At 51.4% G+C, this 22,758-nt stretch overlaps 4 protein-coding genes across 4 annotated transcripts; all 4 read left to right on the plus strand.

The window, feature by feature from the left end:
- The first annotated feature begins 297 nt into the window (after positions 1-297).
- Positions 298-2,615, plus strand: LOC146187288 (histone H4). Its single transcript, XM_084607616.1, has one exon. It carries the CDS (start codon positions 390-392, stop codon positions 699-701), a length of 312 nt encoding a protein of 103 aa, XP_084463742.1. The 5' UTR covers positions 298-389; the 3' UTR covers positions 702-2,615.
- A 3,352-nt stretch (positions 2,616-5,967) lies between these two features.
- Positions 5,968-7,182, plus strand: LOC146187289 (histone H3). The gene has a single exon (XM_084607618.1). It carries the CDS (start codon positions 6,028-6,030, stop codon positions 6,436-6,438), a length of 411 nt encoding a protein of 136 aa, XP_084463744.1. The 5' UTR covers positions 5,968-6,027; the 3' UTR covers positions 6,439-7,182.
- Positions 7,183-10,497: 3,315 nt separating this feature from the next.
- Positions 10,498-14,559, plus strand: LOC146187290 (histone H2B). Its single transcript, XM_084607623.1, has one exon. The coding sequence runs from the start codon at positions 13,562-13,564 to the stop codon at positions 13,763-13,765; it is 204 nt and encodes a 67-aa protein (XP_084463749.1). The 5' UTR covers positions 10,498-13,561; the 3' UTR covers positions 13,766-14,559.
- Positions 14,560-15,181: 622 nt separating this feature from the next.
- On the plus strand, positions 15,182-15,662 carry LOC146187291 (histone H4). Its single transcript, XM_084607622.1, has one exon. It carries the CDS (start codon positions 15,274-15,276, stop codon positions 15,583-15,585), a length of 312 nt encoding a protein of 103 aa, XP_084463748.1. The 5' UTR covers positions 15,182-15,273; the 3' UTR covers positions 15,586-15,662.
- The last annotated feature ends 7,096 nt before the right edge of the window (positions 15,663-22,758 follow it).

Below are 22,758 nucleotides of genomic sequence, written 5' to 3' on the forward strand. Positions count from 1 at the left end.
AATTGGAATTGAAGAATAACGCGAAAGTTTGAAAAATACACGCGATTACTTCGCAAAGCGGAAAGCAAGCCGCACTGGGCACTTTTTTACAGCCACCGTGCGCAAGGCAATTTTCTATTGCAGTAGACGGGTCGCGGCTCCGCTTTTAGTTTCTCACTCGTGCAAAATTAATATTGGGCTTCTACCCTTATTTTGGCTCGCCCGAGGCTCCTACAAAACGAGTAAGTGGTGCTGGCGCGCTACGTGCCGGCGCATCGACCGTGAGTGGTCGAGGGAGCCAGCCAATGGCGTGCCCGCACTCACTCTGGCGCGCGCCGGAGGAGCGCAAACAAGTCATTCCCGTTCCTTTCTCTGATCGTAGCGGACGCGTTTTCTTCATCGTCTTCATCATGTCTGGACGTGGCAAGGGCGGCAAGGGGCTCGGCAAAGGAGGCGCCAAGCGTCACCGCAAGGTCCTGCGAGACAACATCCAGGGCATCACCAAGCCTGCCATCCGTCGCCTGGCGCGCCGAGGCGGTGTCAAGCGCATTTCTGGCCTGATCTACGAGGAGACCCGCGGCGTACTCAAGGTGTTCCTCGAGAACGTCATTCGTGACGCAGTCACGTACACGGAGCACGCCAAGCGCAAGACCGTCACTGCCATGGATGTCGTGTATGCGCTCAAGCGTCAGGGCCGCACGCTGTACGGCTTCGGAGGCTAAGTTGTGGTCGCCAGCCCTCCTTCGCTACAAGCCCTGCAAGGCCGCTTCTCGCTACAAACAGCCCTCTTAAGGGCTACCCAAGTGCTGGATGGGCAGCCGTTGGTTGCTTTCCTCAGCTCCGGATCACATTCATCCCTCTCATGCGCGCGCTTGTTTTATTTTATTTCCTTGTTTTTGTTTTTTCCCGTTGGTGCTCGTGGAAGAAGAAACTGTTCGGAACGGACTGCAGGTGAGCAGCGGCATGCGATATTTCGATAAGTGATTGCTTGTCATGAATTCGCCGCGCCTATTGCGCGATTATGTATGGAAGCATCGTTTACGAGATTTTTCACCGCAATTAAACTGGTGCCTCTCTCGATAGGAGGACGCTGGGCAGTATTTTCAATGTAAATACAGTGCAAAAATTGTCTCGCCAGGAGCGGTTGTCAGCTGGAAAAAGAAAAAAAAAATACACTTTGAATACGAATATAACGCGAGGTGCCGATTTCGATTTCAGCTGCTCAATTTATCCATTTAATGCTTCGATTATTAGCAGAACATGGACCGTCATATCTTCTCGCGTTCTGAACGGAGGCTGTGTTCCCTCCATCGGGTGTTTCCCAAGACAGTGCACTAAGGTCGCTTAATTGGAGAGCTGCATATTATGCATCAGCGAATGACGTGCGTTAGCTTAATTTGCAATCACCTTGTTTTTCATGTCTTTTTGGGCCCAGAAGGCTAATTGTGCCCGCCTTATGTGTCGTTAGGCGTGCTGGTTGCGTAATGCTGCGAATCGTTTCGCTTCGACGCTAGCTGGAACTTTGCGGCCGCTCAGGGGCAACTGGACATCGACAGCTCACTTTTGCATTGGAAGTGCTTGCAGCCTCCGAGATATCTGTTGCGCAGACTACTGTCTCGGAGGGCCGCGTACTTCCCCAGGCGACATCGAGAGGGCGCCGCTGCCGCGCCAGGTCTGTTTACATCGCCCACGCGCGCTCTTGGGTACCGAAGAGCTCGAGTTTTCTCCGTGCAATTCTGCGGCCGCATAAAGCGCCAGCTACTGTAATGCATTTATACGCCTACTGGGAAGCTTTGTCCTTTGTGCACCGTATCAAGGTAGCAAAATTTGGCTCACATTCACTTCCCCTGTCCTGCTTGCCGAGCGCACGTGCATGATTTTGCTTCGCGCGACGGCCTTCTTCCTAATATTTATTTCATATTAAATGAGTACTTCAGGTGAGGTTGATTTCAAAGCATGCGAAGCGTTTCTTCCGCCCTGAGACAGGCTTTTGCAGCACGACGTCTGGCTGAAGGCACACCAACTCTAGCTTATCGATTTATTTCCAAAAGAACACTGCTCAGCTGGAAGCGAAATTCTAAATGCGGAGCAAGGGCCGTTACAGCGTTCACTCTTCTCCTGTCAGCATGCAAAGCTAGCGTGCGCGGTTTTCAATCTAGACCTAGCTATCATCCGTACCTTGGCGAGTGTCGATCGCTTGCTAGTGACCGTCTTTGTACACATGTATTCCTTGCACTGCATTGTCACACGTGAGTAGCCTTTAGCCAGACACTGTTGATGTGGACACGTTGTCTGTTTTTTGCGGGACTGAAAACTGCGACGGCTGCCCAAATTTTAATGCTTGCGTCATGTTCCCGCTCTACGTTCCCTGTCTACGCGTGTTGTCGCCGTTCCCTTAATGCCACCGGTTTACGGCTGCAATAAAACGTACATAAACGATATACTGCGTGATGAAAAGATTGTGCGACTTAACCCGCTATTACTTACTGCTAGAGGCGTTCCAAACTTCGCGCACGGAGAGAAGCAAATTTATTTATTTATTTCATAATACTGCAGGCCTTATGACCCAAGCAGGAGGGGCATACCAGGTAACAATCACACACAGAAAAAAAAAAAATACTATACACACTACAATTCGGCGAGAAAAAAGGAATCATAATAGTAATTATTAAACAATTTGACAGTCTAAGAAATAAAAATAGGCAATAACACACAGCACAATTCGGCATGAACAAAGGAAACAGATATAAAGTACTGAAAAGTTGAGCAGCCTAACCAAACAAATGACCTTCCAGTGCCTTGTTAAAATTACTGCTTTGGAAAAGAAATTCTGAAAGCAAATTCCAATCAGAGATGGTCCGTGGGAAAAAACTGTACTTAAATGAATTTGTTCGGGCAAAGACAGGTTGCAGCATATGTTCCCTAGTGTGTCGTGTTCGTCTGGCAGTAGAAGGTTGGACAAAGTTAGGTAATGGAATATTAACTTCCTGTGACAGAATCTTACCAAGAAACAAAATTGTGTTCATTTTGCGGCGGACTGAAAGGAGCGGGATGTCATTTTCTACCATCAGCTGTGTGGGAGAATCAGATCTGCTGTACTTGTGGAAAATAAACCTGACTGCTTTCCTTTGTATCATTTCAAGAGCAGTGATGTTCTTTTTTGTGTGAGGGTCCCAAATGATAGAGGCGTACTCGAGCTTAGTTCGGATGAATGTGTTGTATGCCAAAAATTTGATATTAGAGGGGGCGCGATTAAGTTTGCGTTTTAGGAAGCAGAGTGTCGAGAATGCCGAAGAACAAATTTGTGAGATATGCGGTGACCAGTCCAATTGATTGGTAAGTGTCAGCCCTAAATACTTATGGCTTGCTACTTCTTTAATATCGGAGCCTTGTAGGGAATAAGTAAATGGGCTAAAATGTTTTTTCCTTGTTACACGTAGGAGTACAGTTTTCTTGACATTAAGTTTCATGCTGCGTTCCACACACCATTTGTCAATAGCTGTCAAAGAGGCTTGAAGAATACCATGATCAGAAGTTTTCCTTATCTGCTTAAACACTATGCAATCATCTGCAAATAATCGTATGGATACAGAATTTGGAATAACATCAGGCAAATCATTTATATATATAATGGACCCAACACGCTTCCCTGCGGTACACCCGAAGTGACACACAGTGATTCGGAAATGGCACCATTCACCTCAACAAACTGACTTCTCTTTTCCAAGTATGCCTCTATCCATTGAACTATATATTGTGGAAGACATATTAGCTCTAATTTACGAATAAGTTTATTGTGTGCGACCGTATCGAAGGCCGGAATTGTCAAGGGCAGAGGATAATTCATGAACAGTTGACACAAGTTGGGTAACTGTTGACATTCCTTTTCGGAATCCATGTTGGAAAGGTGATAAAATGTTTTTGTCACTGAGAAAATCCCTAACGATACCCGCCAGAATGTGTTCTATAATTTTGCAACAGCTGCTAGTTATTGATATAGGACGGTAATTGGATAGTATTGATCGATCACCTGATTTGTGAATAGGCACTACACGTGCTACTTTCCAGTCAAAAGGTAAATCGCTTGTACGGAAGGAAACTGAAAACATGTTGGCTGAATACTCAGCAATCTGTGAAGCATAGCGTTTTAAAAAAGTGTTTCGAATGCCGTCCACTCCACAGCCTTTCTTTGTGTCAAGTTGGCGTAGCAATGATAATACGCCTTCTGTTGAGATGGAAGGAATACTACTAGGATCTATACATTCTTTCGGTTTAGTAAGGACAGGTTTCAATGTGAAAACGCTTTGAAAGTAATGATTAAAAGAATCCGCAATTTTATGGCTATCAAGTAACACAGTTTCATCCGTTTTCACTCTATCTATCACTTCCTTTCTCTTACTTAGATGTCTCCAAAATCTGCTAGGATAAGTATTTAAATATGAAGGAAGAATAACTTGGTAGTAATGGTTCTTTGCCATCATTAACTTACGTGCTAACGCGTGCTTTAATTCTTGAAAGGTTGCAGTAGGGGCCTTAAGTTGCCTACGATGTCGTTTTATTTTGCGTTTCAGGTGTATGCAATGCCAAAGTGGAAACCTTTGTCACTCTCTGGTCATGTGGATGAACCTCTATGGCGAACGGAGAAAAATTTTCGGCATTAATTTGCTTGGCATTCTTACTCCCGCATGCCACGAGCTCTTGTGCATGCTAGCTTGCAAAATAATTGCACCAAGCATGTCTGCGTAAAGGTCCAAGTGTGGCGCCTGCCTGCCTGGCCGGAGCTGACTTCACTGCCTCTCGAGACGTGGCTGCTCTCTTTTGTTTTCTTGGGCGGCCAGGTAATAATTACCAACTTCATTGGCGTTGTGTGTCTATCCGTTCCAACTACTTTTATGCCACCTACTACTGGTGCGACACTAGTCTTACGAAACATTTGGCCATGTCAGTGACTTACCACTTCACTAGCAAGCGTGCGTTTTCGGGCGCCGTGCAGGCTGCTACTTTGACTTTTATTCACTCTCGTTCCAATTTCCATACCCTAATGTGCCCATGCAGTCTCTCTCTCCATCTCAGTCCCTTCCTGAGCTGACCAAAAAAATAAAAGCTTGCACGCAACAACCTGCCGCGGCTACCTGTGTGTCGTGACTGCGCACGTCTGCCGTACTGAAGAGCATGTACATATCGCGCTGCTGACACTTTACCTCGTCACTCGCAATCTTGCTAGATTCCTCTCTACCTTAATAGAGCTGCAGCACAGGCCTTGTCGGTATCAACTAGAGCTTCTGTCTCGGAAAGAGGCTGTTGTGTGCGAGGTCGCCTTTAATAGGAAAACAGAAAAACACCACTGCAATGGCAGCCATGTTCAATCGTAATAAAACCCACATCTGTTGCCCACTGTCTGCAGATCCATCTGTGCTTATACCAGCGGCGGCGACACCAACCAAGTTGAAAGCGTCCTAGCTCTCGGGCTATTTTCTTGCTTCGTCGCTCTACCTTGAACGTTCAATAATTTAAGCACCACGCGTAGCTTCACGGCGAACGGAGATCTATACCGACAGCCGTAGCGTTTGCGCTAACACCTTGTGACGACGGCCCCTATCTCTGTGCGCCGGGAGGTGTTTGCGATTATTTAAAATTTTGTTTTATTTTATTTTAAAAGGAAACAATCCGGGAGCAGGCAATTGCCGGCCCACAGGCTCCTTCCAGCAGCGCGCACACGCGCCGCTGACGACGCTGCCGCCTATGCCCGCGTCTCTCAAGAGGCCTGCTTTTGCTTGGCCGGCAAAGGTAAAGGATAGGCGCACCGTAATCTCTTGGTGTAGCACGGTTACACCTAGACGTTTGTCACGCATGCGGTGCGCGAAACCAACGCGCGCTCAAAAAGTGTCGATTTCCAGCATTCTCGGGGCCGCTGAACGGAGGGAAGCCATCGGTCCCTCCGTCGACCAATCAGCTAGGCGGACAGGGCGAGGAGGAGCGGCGCAGCGCGTCTCACCGCTCAGTGCGCGCGCTTCCGTCGCTCACGTCTGACGCTCGTGTGCCGCCGCTATGGCTAGGACAAAGCAAACTGCCCGCAAGAGCACCGGTGGGAAGGCTCCCCGCAAGCAACTGGCTACAAAGGCTGCTCGTAAGAGTGCCCCAGCCACCGGAGGCGTAAAGAAACCTCACCGTTATAGACCAGGAACGGTAGCCCTGCGAGAGATCCGCAGATATCAGAAATCCACCGAGCTCCTCATCCGCAAGCTGCCCTTCCAGCGCCTGGTGAGGGAAATCGCCCAGGATTTCAAGACCGACCTGCGTTTCCAGAGCTCGGCCGTCATGGCTCTTCAGGAGGCTAGCGAGGCGTACCTGGTCGGCCTCTTTGAGGATACCAACCTGTGCGCAATCCACGCCAAGCGCGTCACCATCATGCCCAAGGACATCCAACTGGCGAGGCGCATCCGCGGAGAGCGCGCCTAAAAAGCGCAGCCGCTTCGGAGCCCCCTGTGCAGCAACGCTTTTCAACGGTCCTTCTCAGGACCACCAAAACGTCTGCTTTGGCCACGGGACAGCGGCGAACCTGAGCTCCGAACCCACGTTCCTCTCTCTCTCTCACATGCTGCACGTTTCGTTTCGTACGTGCTGGAAACCGGTGAGTAGCTGTGAAAGCGATTGCTCGCGTCCTTCACTTGCGGCTCCGTGCTGGCCGCACTTTGTCGATGACATACATTACAGCTGCTGCACTCGCACGATGCGTGCTAGAGGAAAGCAGCGAAACATTCAACTGCATCGTCCCTGTGCAAAGGCAAGTGGTTTTGATTGGTACCCTGAGCCGTCTACTAAATAGGTGCACGCACCATTCATTTAATCGTCCCTATCACATCAGACCGCAGGTTTCGTTCCATGCTTGCTCGCGTCGCAGTTGCCCCTGTTTACACTATTTCATCTCGCACGCGTAGCGCGTCAGTGATGAGAAGCGGGACTGCGGGTGTGCGTCTGGTTGTTTTTTTTTTTTTTTTTTTTGGCACGCTAATGGGTTCTGCGGGTTCTGCAGACGGGGAGGGAAATTATCGCCGCTCACGGGATTACTAAAGCGTGATTGGTCGTGTGTCGGAAACCGCGAAAGAAAATTAAAACACTAATATTGCGATTGGTATGCAACTAGTTGTTTCAATCACTGTGCGCCATTCTGTTTGTATCGGTCAATAAAAGTATATAAATATACCATTCAGCGCTCTGTCATGTCACTTCCCTCCCATGTTTGCCTGTCTGCACTGTAAACGAATCTCACAATAGTAAGCGTACTTGCGTGCAGTGCGGCGGACTCATTGCAGACCGCCGCGCCCGGTAATGACACGAAATAAACAAACAGCAACTTGGTCGAGAGGGATTCAGCGGTCCGGAGAAGACGGATCGCAGAGCAATGCCCCGCCAAGGCAGGCGCTTGGTTGGTCCTGAGAAGGACCGTTAGTCGCGAGCTGACGCTGCTGGCGTGCCTACGTAGACGGTCGTAGCGCTGCTTACGCCTTCTTCTCGGTCTTCTTGGGAAGAAGCACGGCCTGGATGTTGGGCAGTACGCCGCCTTGCGCGATGGTCACTCCGGAGAGCAGCTTGTTCAGCTCCTCGTCATTGCGGATGGCCAGCTGCAGGTGGCGAGGGATGATCCTAGTGCGGCCCGTTTCGGGCGCGAGGAGGAGGAGGTCGCGGCGCGCCGACCAATCGCGCGCCGGCCTCGCCTCGGTCGCTTGAACACCACGGTGCCCGCATAAAAACGCCGCGCGGACCATTTTCGACACCGTTGGTCTCGTAGAACGCATCATGCCGCCTCAGCCGTCCGGAAAAGCCGTGAAGTGTTAGGGCTAGCTCCAGCGTGCCGGTTCTCGGATCGCTTCCCGCGGCAGCTATTCTCCATGCGCAGCTCGGAATAACATCGCTCGTGCTTGTGCTGTTTGGATTATTGCGTCGTGGAGCTGGGGACGCCCCCGCGGCTTCGGTGAGTCGTTGTTGCTGTTTTTTGAGATTGTAGAGGCAGGCGGGTAGCGCTCCTTCCTCCGGCGCGGCGTGCACGCACGCGTGCGCGTGGTGCCTGGCGGCGCGGCCGCTATGGCATCGCCTTCCTCTTCGTCTCGGCTTCGGCCGTATGTGTTCTTTTCGCGCGTGCCGAAAGGCATTTTGAATGTTCATCTTTGTGAGGACCTCGTCAAGAGGTTTAACAAGAACGAGCTTAAATGTGTTCAGGATTTTGGTGGTGGTAGGTTCGAGGTCACCTTTAAGACCAAACAGGCGGTTGATCGCTTTTTAGCAGATCCTGTCGTTCGTGTGAAGGATGTGGAGATTAAGTTTGAGTACCGCGGAGTCCGCTCCCGGTACGTGAGAGTGTTCGGTTTCCCGTCGGACTTGCCGGCCGCCCCGCTCGTGTCTGAGCTCGAGGCGTACGGAAAGGTACAGACTAGGCAGTTGGAAAATGTTCCGGGGTTCCCTGATGTTGAGAGCGGTAACCTCAGAATTAAGATGGAGATGGCTAGACCAGTTCCAAACCTTTTGAAAGTTGGCGAGAGGGTCGTTCAGTGCGAGTACGAAGGAGTGACGCGTCTTTGCCGCTTGTGCAGGCGCGTGGGGCATCTTGCGGCAGCGTGCCCAACTCCTAAGTGCAAGCGCTGCGCGCAGTATGGACATGAGGATTGTGACGCCGATTGCGCGCGTTGCGGTGGTGACCACGCCATTTCCGCATGCACGAAACGGTCGTTTGCTTCGGTGACTGTCGCCGCCGCTTCGAGCGGGCCGGCAGCCGCCGCGGGGCAGCCGCCGCTGCCGCCCCCATCCCTGGCGCAGGTTGCTGTTGAGTCACCAGCCAAGGAGAACGGAGAGGAGGAGCAGCTTGGCGATGGCGTGAGTGAGAAGGCCGTTCTCGCCGCGCCCGCTGCTGCGGAGGAGCTTCCCGTCCCGCACGCTTCGGCCGAGGTGTGCGAGTGGTGGGCTCCACCCGCGCCCGATGCGGCGCCGGCATTGGAAGCGACCGCGCCGGCGGCCGCTGCCGACGCCGCACAGGCTGAAAAGGAGCCTGAGGATGCAGCCTTGCAGAGGGCCGCTGCGGCGGCCCCGGCTGCTGAGCCGACACAAACCGCCGCTATCGACGCGGGGTTTGTGGCGGTAAAGACGAAGCGGCGCAGGAAGCGCGCGCAAAAACAAGAAGGAGCGGAGATCGACACCGACTCCGAGGGTACCTCCTCCCAGGCTAAGACCGGACGGCCTGCTGCCAAGCGGGTGGTCGTGGCGGTGGCACGGAACCCCTCCGACGGGGACGAGGAACCTGGCGCGACATCTTCCAGCCAAGACGAAGGTTCAGACATGGAGCAGGAAGTCAGCATTGGTGAGAGGCAGCATTCTATTTCTCCTCCCATTGAGCTAGCTCCCTGTTTGCTATGTAAGGGTAAGGGTTGTGAGTGTTTTGCTGAGGCCGATGAGGCAGAGCTTCCCCCCTCGTCCTCACCGTCCGTAAGGTCCGCTTGCTCCTTCTGTGGCGTGGTTGACTGCGAATGCTCTCAGCGTTCCAGTTCCTCCTCGTCCTCGTCTCCTTCCCCCTCCACTTCCGACTCCTCTGCTAAAGAGGAGTCCCCCCCCGACCGTCAGGTTGGGGCAGCCCCAGGTTCTCAATAAGGTGTTTATTTTTCCAGGTCTCTTGCTCCGATAGTTCCGCCTTTCGCGGGTTTTCTTTTCCGTTTATTAGGTTTCTAGGCAGCTTCTTTCTCAATTCATCATGGCATCGCTCACATTAGCTACTTTTAACTGTCGTGGCATGTCCCGTCGTCCCAAGCAAGCTGAGATCCTTCAGCTTGCTAGCTCTAAAAACATAGATATTTTGGTCTTGCAAGAGACCTACATCCATCGCCTTGGCCAGATCAGGAGCTTTGACAGAACATTTGGCACCAGGTCTTACTGGAGCTATGGTGCGTCGGGTTCCCGCGGCGTTGGTATTATTCTTATGCCACGCTTCCGCGGCTCGGTTTTGCGCCACTCCAGGGATGCTGAGGGCCGCGTCCTGTCTGTAGACCTTGATTCTGGCATTCGCATAGTTAACATTTATGCTCCGAACAGAGGTCGTGATCTGGGTGCCTTCTTCAAGCACCTTGACTCCCAGCTAATAGGTCCATCCAAGTTAGTTCTAGTGGGTGATTTCAACTGTGTCCTTGACAGGGCGGATCGCCTCTCTTTTCGAGGCACTCCGCCCAAGGAGCGGGATAGGCAGGGGGCGCGTGCACTTAGGGAGCTGGTCGAGGAGCTAGATTTGGTCGATGCCTGGAAGGTGCTCCGCTCAGGACAGTCAGGGATGACTTGGACTGGGAGGCGCCTTCAGAGTAGGCTAGACCGCTTCTACGTCTCTCCAACACTAGCCTCCGGCATGCACTCCATGTGGTCGGTCCCCTCCGCGTTGAGCGATCACAAGTGTGTCATCCTTCGCTTCAGTGATGGAATCCTGGTCCCTCGCGAGAAGGGGACCTGGCGCCTCAACTCGCGGCTTTTAGAGGACCAGGAGGTTGTTAAGGAGGTCTCTGGTATTCTTCGAAACTCTCTGCAGTCCAACCTAGGCTTAGACGGTGTCGGATGGGATGGCATTAAGGCAGATGTGCGTGACTGTTTCAAGGCGGCGGGAATGAGGCGGGCACGTGAGGAACGGCAGGAGATCACCATTGTCTCTGATGTCATCCTCCTGCTTTCTAAGCCTCTTTCTGCTGGCCAAGGGGTCACCGAAGCACTCGCCTCGCAGCGCATCCGGCTCCGAAAATTGCTCCAGCAACGCTGGGATGGTCTTAGGGCTATGGCGCGAGCTGAGCGGTGGGAGAGGGAACATTGGTGCAGCAGACACCTCCTCCGACGCCGCTTAGCGCGCACAGAGACTTCCCTCACTGAATTGGTAGACCCGGTTACGGGGTCCATCTCCAACACTCCGGATGCTGTTCTTAAAGCAACACGGCAGTTTTATTCCGTCCTATATCAGGCTCCAGCTCCAACCACAGCTACTTTTCCACTTGAATCCCCCTCCAAACCAGTTCACCTATCAGGAGCTCCCTTGGATGAGACAGAATTAGAAGCGGCGCTCAAATCGTTCCACAGAAATCGTAGCCCAGGTTCGGACGGCCTGACTGTTGAGTTTTATGTCAAGTTCTGGAAGCAGCTCGGGAAGCCTTTCACCGCTCTTGTAAACAGGCTCCTGGGTGAGGGGACGCTCTCAGGTACTCAGAGGGAAGGACGGATCACTCTCCTTTGTAAGGATGAGTCGAGACGCACTGACCTACGAGCCTGGCGTCCCATCACGCTCCTGAACGTCGACTACAAGCTCATAGCCAAGTGCCTGTCCTCTCGGTTAACTTCTTTTCTTCCAGACATTATAGGCCCATATCAGGCTTGTAGTGTTCCTGGTCGTTCCACTCAGCTTCACGGTTTTGCCCTTAGGGACCTTTTCCTCTGGGCTCAACATAGAAATCTTCAGGGTATTCTTTGTTCGTTTGATCAGGAGAAGGCTTTTGATGTTGTTAGTCATTCCTACTTATTCCAAGTCCTGGAGGAAGCTGGTATAGACTCTGATTTCCAGCGCATGGTCAGAGCTCTATATACCAGGCCAGTTTCAGCCGTTACTGTGCTCGGACGCACCTCCGAAGTTTTTGACGTGGGCCGTGGAGTCAGGCAGGGATGCCCCCTATCTCCTGCCCTCTACGTGCTCGCATTTGAACCCCTGTTACAAAGGCTCTCTCGAGACAGTCGCATAGCTCGCTTTCCGCTGCCGCCAGGTTCTCCACCAGCTCCCATCTTTGCCTATGCAGATGACCTAACCATTGTCGTCCCGGATGAGGCTTCCGTCTCCTCCGTTCTGGATGTCATGGAGGTGTACTGTAAGGCGAGTGGGGCTAAGGTTAATAGGTCGAAGAGTGCCACCCTCTATTTTGGGTGTGCACCATCCAGTCCTCAGCCCGCTCATGGTCTTCCCGTGAAGGCTGAAGTCCGTCTCCTTGGTTTTTATTTCAATTCACAAGGCCTTTCAGATAGGAATTGGTCCTCTGCTCAAGAGAAAATTGAATCGAGGGCAAGAGAGTATGAGAAGCTCTTGTGTCCGCTTACGGCTCGAGCCACTATCACTCGGTCCCTCCTGTTCTCGGTGCTGACCTATGTCGCTGGCGTAACACCTCTGTCAGCACGGACGAAGCTTCACCTGGAGCGGATCCTTTTCCGTTTCTTGTGGAGTGGAGCTCCTGACAAGGTCAAAAGACTTGTGGTGAAGCTGCCTAGGGAGAGGGGAGGCCTCGGCATCTCCGACCTTGGCATCGTAGCCTCAGCCTTGCACGTCAGGTGGACCCAAGTGGCATTGAACTCGGACATGCCTCTGACTCAAAGCCTGACTTCGTTTTTTCTGAGTACTCGACTCCGCCTTTTCGCCCAGAGCACGTATTCTCATTGCGTGCCACGATCGGGCTCTCCTTCCCCTTTTTATGCTCAGGCAGCTACCTGCCTTGAGCGTCTGCGTAAGGAGGAGGCGGACATTGATGTGGTTTCGGTGCCCCTAAAGGAACTAGTTAGGCTTTTGACTCCTAGTCTTCCCCCTCACCTCCGTCTTTACGACCTCGCTAATGTTAAGCCCAGCTGGCGGTATATCACAGCGGATTTTTTGGAAGCAAGCAGAGCGTCCTTTATGTACCGCTTCGCCAGGGGAGTCCTCCCCATTAAGGCGCCGGCGTTTACACGGACCAGCCTGCGACCAACTTGTCCGACTTGTGGTGGTAGAGAGGACACTGTGCACATATTCTCGCAGTGTCTCCTTCCTGAAGCGCTTCTCCGTCGTGTAGCTAACCTCTTCCAGCTTCCGGGTATACCGTACCAGACCGTGCAATACCTGAACCCGTTGCCAGGCGTGGCCGTTAACCAGTTCGTCCTCTTGCTCGTGGAGTGCGCGTACCAAGTATGGCTGGCACGCTGCGCGGCCGCATACAACAGCAGAGTTCCAGGCCTCCATGAAGTAATTGCAAAAGTACGGAAAGAGGTCTGGTTCTGCCTGCAGCGGGAACGTCGCATTCTTGGCGAGCAGAGGTTCTCGAAGATTTGGTGCGGACCGTCTGTGATTTTTTCGGTTAAGGGTGGAACACTCTCTGTGTCATTATGATTTTCTCACAGGGATTGGTTGTCCTTAGTGACACTTGTGCTGTCATGAAGGTTCGCCTCGTCGGCTCGATGCCACGATGGCGCTGCAGGCCGTCTTTGCGTTTGATGACACTCACTCCTGTGAGGGCATCGCGCGGCGGCCCCCTTGTCCGGGTAGGACCCTCACCTCGAACTAAAAAACTCTCCCAGACCCCACTTGGCCCTGGGGGGGACTTTGCCGGAGGTGTTGAATGGATGATGATGGGCTGATGAGTTATGTGTGACTCTGGGGCACGGCACCTCCGGGTGTCAATCCCCCTCCCCATCTGACAACGGCAAAGCCGGAAAGGCGCAGAAGAACGTCCGCGCCACCGATAAGAAGAAGAAGAAGCGCCGCAGGAAGGAGAGCTTCTCCATCTACATTTACAAGGTGCTGAAGCAGGTGCACCCGGACACCGGAGTTTCCAGCAAGGCCATGTCCATCATGAACAGCTTCGTCAATGACATCTTCGAACGCATTGCAGCGGAGTCCTCCCGTCTTGCCCACTACAACAAGCGCTCCACCATCACGAGCCGGGAGATCCAGACTGCCGTGCGTCTTCTGCTGCCTGGCGAGCTGGCCAAGCATGCCGTGTCCGAAGGCACCAAGGCTGTCACCAAGTACACCAGCTCCAAGTAGGCGCGCAACTGAGCTCGTCGTCGGCGCCAAACTCAACGGCTCTTATCAGAGCCAACCGCAATGCCTGCATTGGCAAACATGCTGTGAGCGATCCGCTACAATGCTCGGAACCATTTTCCCTCTCAGACTGTGTTTGTTTGCTTTATTATTATTATTATTCTACTTTTGCGTACTAGCTGCTTGTTTACAAAGCCTTACGCGTACAGGCGTTGCGAATAATGTTTTATGAACGAAGTACGTTAGGTATATTTGCCGCGTCCAATGTCTATTGCAGTTCGACCAGGCGATAAAATAGTGACTGAGTAGTAGGTCTCGCTGCTCGCTCGTATTTTCGTGTGTCTCCTCTGCTCGCAGCTAGGGGAAAGTAAAAAAAAAAAAATAAGGGGAGCCAGGAGCTGCCGCGCGAGCGGTATTGGGGATTCTTGGCGGTCGCAGCACCTTTTGCCCCGCTTGCCGACATATGGTCGCGAAAAGAAAAGCCCCGCTAGCGCATTGGAAAATTGGTGCAGTGACATTAAACTTTTTTGTCCAGTGGCCTAAAAGGAGTCCGTACTAGTGTGGAAAATTGCAACTGCGTGCGTGCCGTACTTGTGGAGAAAAGCGGAGCTCAAATTGGACCGCCGCAAAAACTCGCCCTATTCCAGCATTCTGGCGCACGGCAGGAGATCACCAGGAAGCGGCGAATCGCCATCAGCGGCATGAGGTTGGGAGCTGCCTTAGCAGTTGCTGCTGGTTGTTGGTTTTTGAATAGTGACACAATAGGAATAAAAAAAAAAAAAAAAATTTTTTTTTTGCACGCTACAATATCTGTTTTCGCAATTAGCGGAAGCAGACAAACCTGGGCGGGTTTCGGAAATGAAACGAACAGCAACGCGGAAAACAAAGCAGGGAGAAAGGACTCTGCGATTTATTTTTATACTATATCTTGCGGTGCTTGTCACACTGCCTGGCTGCACGAGTTCTCTGAATTTGATGTAAACAGCTATAGTAGTATTTATTTTTTATTTTTTCCGCGTAAGCAAGAATTGAAAAGTAAAAAGAAAATTGCATTAGCGTATATGAAACAGGCGTAGAAAGCGTCTCTTGGTACGAGGCAAACTGAAACAAACGGTTATGAGCAATTGGAATTGAAGAATAACGCGAAAGTTTGAAAAATACACGCGATTACTTCGCAAAGCGGAAAGCAAGCCGCACTGGGCACTTTTTTACAGCCACCGTGCGCAAGGCAATTTTCTATTGCAGTAGACGGGTCGCGGCTCCGCTTTTAGTTTCTCACTCGTGCAAAATTAATATTGGGCTTCTACCCTTATTTTGGCTCGCCCGAGGCTCCTACAAAACGAGTAAGTGGTGCTGGCGCGCTACGTGCCGGCGCATCGACCGTGAGTGGTCGAGGGAGCCAGCCAATGGCGTGCCCGCACTCACTCTGGCGCGCGCCGGAGGAGCGCAAACAAGTCATTCCCGTTCCTTTCTCTGATCGTAGCGGACGCGTTTTCTTCATCGTCTTCATCATGTCTGGACGTGGCAAGGGCGGCAAGGGGCTCGGCAAAGGAGGCGCCAAGCGTCACCGCAAGGTCCTGCGAGACAACATCCAGGGCATCACCAAGCCTGCCATCCGTCGCCTGGCGCGCCGAGGCGGTGTCAAGCGCATTTCTGGCCTGATCTACGAGGAGACCCGCGGCGTACTCAAGGTGTTCCTCGAGAACGTCATTCGTGACGCAGTCACGTACACGGAGCACGCCAAGCGCAAGACCGTCACTGCCATGGATGTCGTGTATGCGCTCAAGCGTCAGGGCCGCACGCTGTACGGCTTCGGAGGCTAAGTTGTGGTCGCCAGCCCTCCTTCGCTACAAGCCCTGCAAGGCCGCTTCTCGCTACAAACAGCCCTCTTAAGGGCTACCCAAGTGCTGGATGGGCAGCCGTTGGTTGCTTTCCTCAGCTCCGGATCACATTCATCCCTCTCATGCGCGCGCTTGTTTTATTTTATTTCCTTGTTTTTGTTTTTTCCCGTTGGTGCTCGTGGAAGAAGAAACTGTTCGGAACGGACTGCAGGTGAGCAGCGGCATGCGATATTTCGATAAGTGATTGCTTGTCATGAATTCGCCGCGCCTATTGCGCGATTATGTATGGAAGCATCGTTTACGAGATTTTTCACCGCAATTAAACTGGTGCCTCTCTCGATAGGAGGACGCTGGGCAGTATTTTCAATGTAAATACAGTGCAAAAATTGTCTCGCCAGGAGCGGTTGTCAGCTGGAAAAAGAAAAAAAAAAATACACTTTGAATACGAATATAACGCGAGGTGCCGATTTCGATTTCAGCTGCTCAATTTATCCATTTAATGCTTCGATTATTAGCAGAACATGGACCGTCATATCTTCTCGCGTTCTGAACGGAGGCTGTGTTCCCTCCATCGGGTGTTTCCCAAGACAGTGCACTAAGGTCGCTTAATTGGAGAGCTGCATATTATGCATCAGCGAATGACGTGCGTTAGCTTAATTTGCAATCACCTTGTTTTTCATGTCTTTTTGGGCCCAGAAGGCTAATTGTGCCCGCCTTATGTGTCGTTAGGCGTGCTGGTTGCGTAATGCTGCGAATCGTTTCGCTTCGACGCTAGCTGGAACTTTGCGGCCGCTCAGGGGCAACTGGACATCGACAGCTCACTTTTGCATTGGAAGTGCTTGCAGCCTCCGAGATATCTGTTGCGCAGACTACTGTCTCGGAGGGCCGCGTACTTCCCCAGGCGACATCGAGAGGGCGCCGCTGCCGCGCCAGGTCTGTTTACATCGCCCACGCGCGCTCTTGGGTACCGAAGAGCTCGAGTTTTCTCCGTGCAATTCTGCGGCCGCATAAAGCGCCAGCTACTGTAATGCATTTATACGCCTACTGGGAAGCTTTGTCCTTTGTGCACCGTATCAAGGTAGCAAAATTTGGCTCACATTCACTTCCCCTGTCCTGTGCCGAGCGCACGTGCATGATTTTGCTTCGCGCGACGGCCTTCTTCCTAATATTTATTTCATATTAAATGAGTACTTCAGGTGAGGTTGATTTCAAAGCATGCGAAGCGTTTCTTCCGCCCTGAGACAGGCTTTTGCAGCACGACGTCTGGCTGAAGGCACACCAACTCTAGCTTATCGATTTATTTCCAAAAGAACACTGCTCAGCTGGAAGCGAAATTCTAAATGCGGAGCAAGGGCCGTTACAGCGTTCACTCTTCTCCTGTCAGCATGCAAAGCTAGCGTGCGCGGTTTTCAATCTAGACCTAGCTATCATCCGTACCTTGGCGAGTGTCGATCGCTTGCTAGTGACCGTCTTTGTACACATGTATTCCTTGCACTGCATTGTCACACGTGAGTAGCCTTTAGCCAGACACTGTTGATGTGGACACGTTGTCTGTTTTTTGCGGGACTGAAAACTGCGACGGCTGCCCAAATTTTAATGCTTGCGTCATGTTCCCGCTCTACGTTCCCTGTCTACGCGTGTTGTCGCCGTTCCCTTAATGCCACCGGTTTACGGCTGCAATAAAACGTACATAAACGATATACTGCGTGATGAAAAGATTGTGCGACTTAACCCGCTATTACTTACTGCTAGAGGCGTTCCAAACTTCGCGCACGGAGAGAAGCAAATTTATTTATTTATTTCATAATACTGCAGGCCTTATGACCCAAGCAGGAGGGGCATACCAGGTAACAATCACACACAGAAAAAAAAAAAATACTATACACACTACAATTCGGCGAGAAAAAAGGAATCATAATAGTAATTATTAAACAATTTGACAGTCTAAGAAATAAAAATAGGCAATAACACACAGCACAATTCGGCATGAACAAAGGAAACAGATATAAAGTACTGAAAAGTTGAGCAGCCTAACCAAACAAATGACCTTCCAGTGCCTTGTTAAAATTACTGCTTTGGAAAAGAAATTCTGAAAGCAAATTCCAATCAGAGATGGTCCGTGGGAAAAAACTGTACTTAAATGAATTTGTTCGGGCAAAGACAGGTTGCAGCATATGTTCCCTAGTGTGTCGTGTTCGTCTGGCAGTAGAAGGTTGGACAAAGTTAGGTAATGGAATATTAACTTCCTGTGACAGAATCTTACCAAGAAACAAAATTGTGTTCATTTTGCGGCGGACTGAAAGGAGCGGGATGTCATTTTCTACCATCAGCTGTGTGGGAGAATCAGATCTGCTGTACTTGTGGAAAATAAACCTGACTGCTTTCCTTTGTATCATTTCAAGAGCAGTGATGTTCTTTTTTGTGTGAGGGTCCCAAATGATAGAGGCGTACTCGAGCTTAGTTCGGATGAATGTGTTGTATGCCAAAAATTTGATATTAGAGGGGGCGCGATTAAGTTTGCGTTTTAGGAAGCAGAGTGTCGAGAATGCCGAAGAACAAATTTGTGAGATATGCGGTGACCAGTCCAATTGATTGGTAAGTGTCAGCCCTAAATACTTATGGCTTGCTACTTCTTTAATATCGGAGCCTTGTAGGGAATAAGTAAATGGGCTAAAATGTTTTTTCCTTGTTACACGTAGGAGTACAGTTTTCTTGACATTAAGTTTCATGCTGCGTTCCACACACCATTTGTCAATAGCTGTCAAAGAGGCTTGAAGAATACCATGATCAGAAGTTTTCCTTATCTGCTTAAACACTATGCAATCATCTGCAAATAATCGTATGGATACAGAATTTGGAATAACATCAGGCAAATCATTTATATATATAATGGACCCAACACGCTTCCCTGCGGTACACCCGAAGTGACACACAGTGATTCGGAAATGGCACCATTCACCTCAACAAACTGACTTCTCTTTTCCAAGTATGCCTCTATCCATTGAACTATATATTGTGGAAGACATATTAGCTCTAATTTACGAATAAGTTTATTGTGTGCGACCGTATCGAAGGCCGGAATTGTCAAGGGCAGAGGATAATTCATGAACAGTTGACACAAGTTGGGTAACTGTTGACATTCCTTTTCGGAATCCATGTTGGAAAGGTGATAAAATGTTTTTGTCACTGAGAAAATCCCTAACGATACCCGCCAGAATGTGTTCTATAATTTTGCAACAGCTGCTAGTTATTGATATAGGACGGTAATTGGATAGTATTGATCGATCACCTGATTTGTGAATAGGCACTACACGTGCTACTTTCCAGTCAAAAGGTAAATCGCTTGTACGGAAGGAAACTGAAAACATGTTGGCTGAATACTCAGCAATCTGTGAAGCATAGCGTTTTAAAAAAGTGTTTCGAATGCCGTCCACTCCACAGCCTTTCTTTGTGTCAAGTTGGCGTAGCAATGATAATACGCCTTCTGTTGAGATGGAAGGAATACTACTAGGATCTATACATTCTTTCGGTTTAGTAAGGACAGGTTTCAATGTGAAAACGCTTTGAAAGTAATGATTAAAAGAATCCGCAATTTTATGGCTATCAAGTAACACAGTTTCATCCGTTTTCACTCTATCTATCACTTCCTTTCTCTTACTTAGATGTCTCCAAAATCTGCTAGGATAAGTATTTAAATATGAAGGAAGAATAACTTGGTAGTAATGGTTCTTTGCCATCATTAACTTACGTGCTAACGCGTGCTTTAATTCTTGAAAGGTTGCAGTAGGGGCCTTAAGTTGCCTACGATGTCGTTTTATTTTGCGTTTCAGGTGTATGCAATGCCAAAGTGGAAACCTTTGTCACTCTCTGGTCATGTGGATGAACCTCTATGGCGAACGGAGAAAAATTTTCGGCATTAATTTGCTTGGCATTCTTACTCCCGCATGCCACGAGCTCTTGTGCATGCTAGCTTGCAAAATAATTGCACCAAGCATGTCTGCGTAAAGGTCCAAGTGTGGCGCCTGCCTGCCTGGCTGGCCGGAGCTGACTTCACTGCCTCTCGAGACGTGGCTGCTCTCTTTTGTTTTCTTGGGCGGCCAGGTAATAATTACCAACTTCATTGGCGTTGTGTGTCTATCCGTTCCAACTACTTTTATGCCACCTACTACTGGTGCGACACTAGTCTTACGAAACATTTGGCCATGTCAGTGACTTACCACTTCACTAGCAAGCGTGCGTTTTCGGGCGCCGTGCAGGCTGCTACTTTGACTTTTATTCACTCTCGTTCCAATTTCCATACCCTAATGTGCCCATGCAGTCTCTCTCTCCATCTCAGTCCCTTCCTGAGCTGACCAAAAAAATAAAAGCTTGCACGCAACAACGTGCCGCGGCTACCTGTGTGTCGTGACTGCGCACGTCTGCCGTACTGAAGAGCATGTACATATCGCGCTGCTGACACTTTACCTCGTCACTCGCAATCTTGCTAGATTCCTCTCTACCTTAATAGAGCTGCAGCACAGGCCTTGTCGGTATCAACTAGAGCTTCTGTCTCGGAAAGAGGCTGTTGTGTGCGAGGTCGCCTTTAATAGGAAAACAGAAAAACACCACTGCAATGGCAGCCATGTTCAATCGTAATAAAACCCACATCTGTTGCCCACTGTCTGCAGATCCATCTGTGCTTATACCAGCGGCGGCGACACCAACCAAGTTGAAAGCGTCCTAGCTCTCGGGCTATTTTCTTGCTTCGTCGCTCTACCTTGAACGTTCAATAATTTAAGCACCACGCGTAGCTTCACGGCGAACGGAGATCTATACCGACAGCCGTAGCGTTTGCGCTAACACCTTGTGACGACGGCCCCTATCTCTGTGCGCCGGGAGGTGTTTGCGATTATTTAAAATTTTGTTTTATTTTATTTTAAAAGGAAACAATCCGGGAGCAGGCAATTGCCGGCCCACAGGCTCCTTCCAGCAGCGCGCACACGCGCCGCTGACGACGCTGCCGCCTATGCCCGCGTCTCTCAAGAGGCCTGCTTTTGCTTGGCCGGCAAAGGTAAAGGATAGGCGCACCGTAATCTCTTGGTGTAGCACGGTTACACCTAGACGTTTGTCACGCATGCGGTGCGCGAAACCAACGCGCGCTCAAAAAGTGTCGATTTCCAGCATTCTCCGGGCCGCTGAACGGAGGGAAGCCATCGGTCCCTCCGTCGACCAATCAGCTAGGCGGACAGGGCGAGGAGGAGCGGCGCAGCGCGTCTCACCGCTCAGTGCGCGCGCTTCGATGTCCGGGGTATCAACTGGCCCTACATTGGGTTCCAGGACATACTGGAGTCCAGGGCAATGAAGAGGCGGATGCCTTGGCCAAAGCGGCGCATGACAACGGCGCCCCAGTCACTGAGGCTGTCACACCTTTTGACTTTTCAAGACCCCTCTTGAGAAGGTCGATAAGGTCTTTCCATCCTGACCGTCGTATTGCCGCTGGTGAACATCTCCAACGGCTCTCTGACAAACTTTCACGGAAGGACAAATCCCTCCTCCTACGACTTCGAATAGGCTGCACGTGGACTCCGTCCCGCATGTATGCCTGTGGCCGAGCTCCCAGCCCAGCCTGTCTCTCTTGCGGCAATACTGGCACACTGGGACACTTACTCCTCGTGTGTCCAGCCTCCGCTGGCCATCGTCAGAAACTTCTGAATGGCTATCGGAATCTTGGTCTCCCTGCTGATACCGAAGGGCAATTGCTCTTCCCATCTCGGAACCAACTTTCTGCTCACCGGCTCCTCCTGATTTATTTGGAGGAGTCTGGCCTCAGCTCTGTTCTGTAGGCCTGCATGGGCCCATAGTGCTTCGTGCGGAAATGGCGGCGACATAGGCGGCGTCAGCAACCTTCCCCCCCCAACCTTCCCCTAAACCCAACTTCCCCTTCCCCCTGGTCACCAAGAGTGATGCCACAAAGATGGCCAACATAAGACGTGACCAGTACCCCCTCCCCAAAAATAAACCATAGTCACCACCACCACCACCGATGTCCCCTCGGAACCTTCAGCGAGAGCGGACCTCCGTCGCTCGCTCCCTTCGATTTCGTGCGCGCCTGTTGTCGCCGCATTTCGCCTCCAGCTCTCGGCGCGTTCGGACGCGTGCGCTGCTCGCTCCGACGAGTACGCGCGCGCTCGTCGCGCCGCCCGCTCCCCGGCCGTGCTCCTCAGCGCCGCGCTGCCTCGGAAGCCTCCCCTGTGCTTGTGGCGCGTTGCGCGTCTGTTGTGCGAGTGCCGCGGTGCCCCTGTGTGCCTCATCTGTGGATTTTCACGTGGAATAATCATCGAGAATTCCATCACTCGGATTTTCACCGTGGACCACTGAGCAAGCGCATCGCCGCTGCCGGCCCCTCCGGGGTTGTGCCGGGCTTCCGGCTGCATGGTCCCGCCTTGCCGCTGGGACCAACTCCTCGTCCCATCTGTTCTCATCGGACCACACTTCTATCCCTCCGTCGCTATCAAGGTGAGCTTATAGCGCACTAATTTGCGGTTTCGGCCGCTTTTCTCGCTTCCAGTTTTTTCAGGTTGTTGCTGCTATGGAGCAACATACCGCTCGCCGCGGCGGTCTCCAACCGGAACGCCGCCGTACTCGCAGCCTCGGCCGAGATCCGGCATCCTATCGTGCCGATATCGAGTGCCATGTCCGGGGACAACTTGAGGACTTCTATGAGAGTCTTCGGTTGTTGACAACCCCCTCCATTGAGGAGTCCCGTCGCAACCTTGTCCCCCCTCCTGCCTCAGGGCCTCCACCGCCCCAGGTCTCTTCATCTCCGACCGGTAGCCGCAGCCCATCGCCCCCTGTGACCCGGTTGAGAGCGGCGCAATTCCTTAAGGATCCTGCCGACAACCCACCTCCCAAGCCTCAGCGCAAAGGAAAGGCCAAGCGCCAACAGCGCAAGGTCACCGACGATGCCGCTGCGACAGCCGAGTCGTCCGACTCGAGCCGACCACCTTCCGTTTTGCTCCCTACCGGACAGCCAGAGGCGTCTCTCCAGGCACTCGAGGCTGTTATATCTGGTGAGAGCAACACTTCATCTACTACCTTCTTCCCAGCTGGGAAAGAAGACCTTGCCTCCCAGCTCAAGGCACTGGACGATGTGCTCGCTACTGCGAACCGCCTCCG

This window comes from Amblyomma maculatum, chromosome 6 (genome assembly GCF_055883805.1).
Source record: "Amblyomma maculatum isolate TAMU_Amacu chromosome 6, ASM5588380v1, whole genome shotgun sequence".
Lineage (NCBI taxonomy): Eukaryota > Metazoa > Arthropoda > Arachnida > Ixodida > Ixodidae > Amblyomma > Amblyomma maculatum.

Excerpts from the sequence above, each read along its gene's own strand:
- LOC146187289 (XM_084607618.1), top strand. The coding sequence starts at position 6,028 with ATGGCTAGGACAAAGCAAACTGCCCGCAAGAGCACCGGTGGGAAGGCT.
- LOC146187288 (XM_084607616.1), top strand. The coding sequence starts at position 390 with ATGTCTGGACGTGGCAAGGGCGGCAAGGGGCTCGGCAAAGGAGGCGCC.
- LOC146187291 (XM_084607622.1), top strand. The coding sequence starts at position 15,274 with ATGTCTGGACGTGGCAAGGGCGGCAAGGGGCTCGGCAAAGGAGGCGCC.
- LOC146187290 (XM_084607623.1), top strand. The coding sequence starts at position 13,562 with ATGTCCATCATGAACAGCTTCGTCAATGACATCTTCGAACGCATTGCA.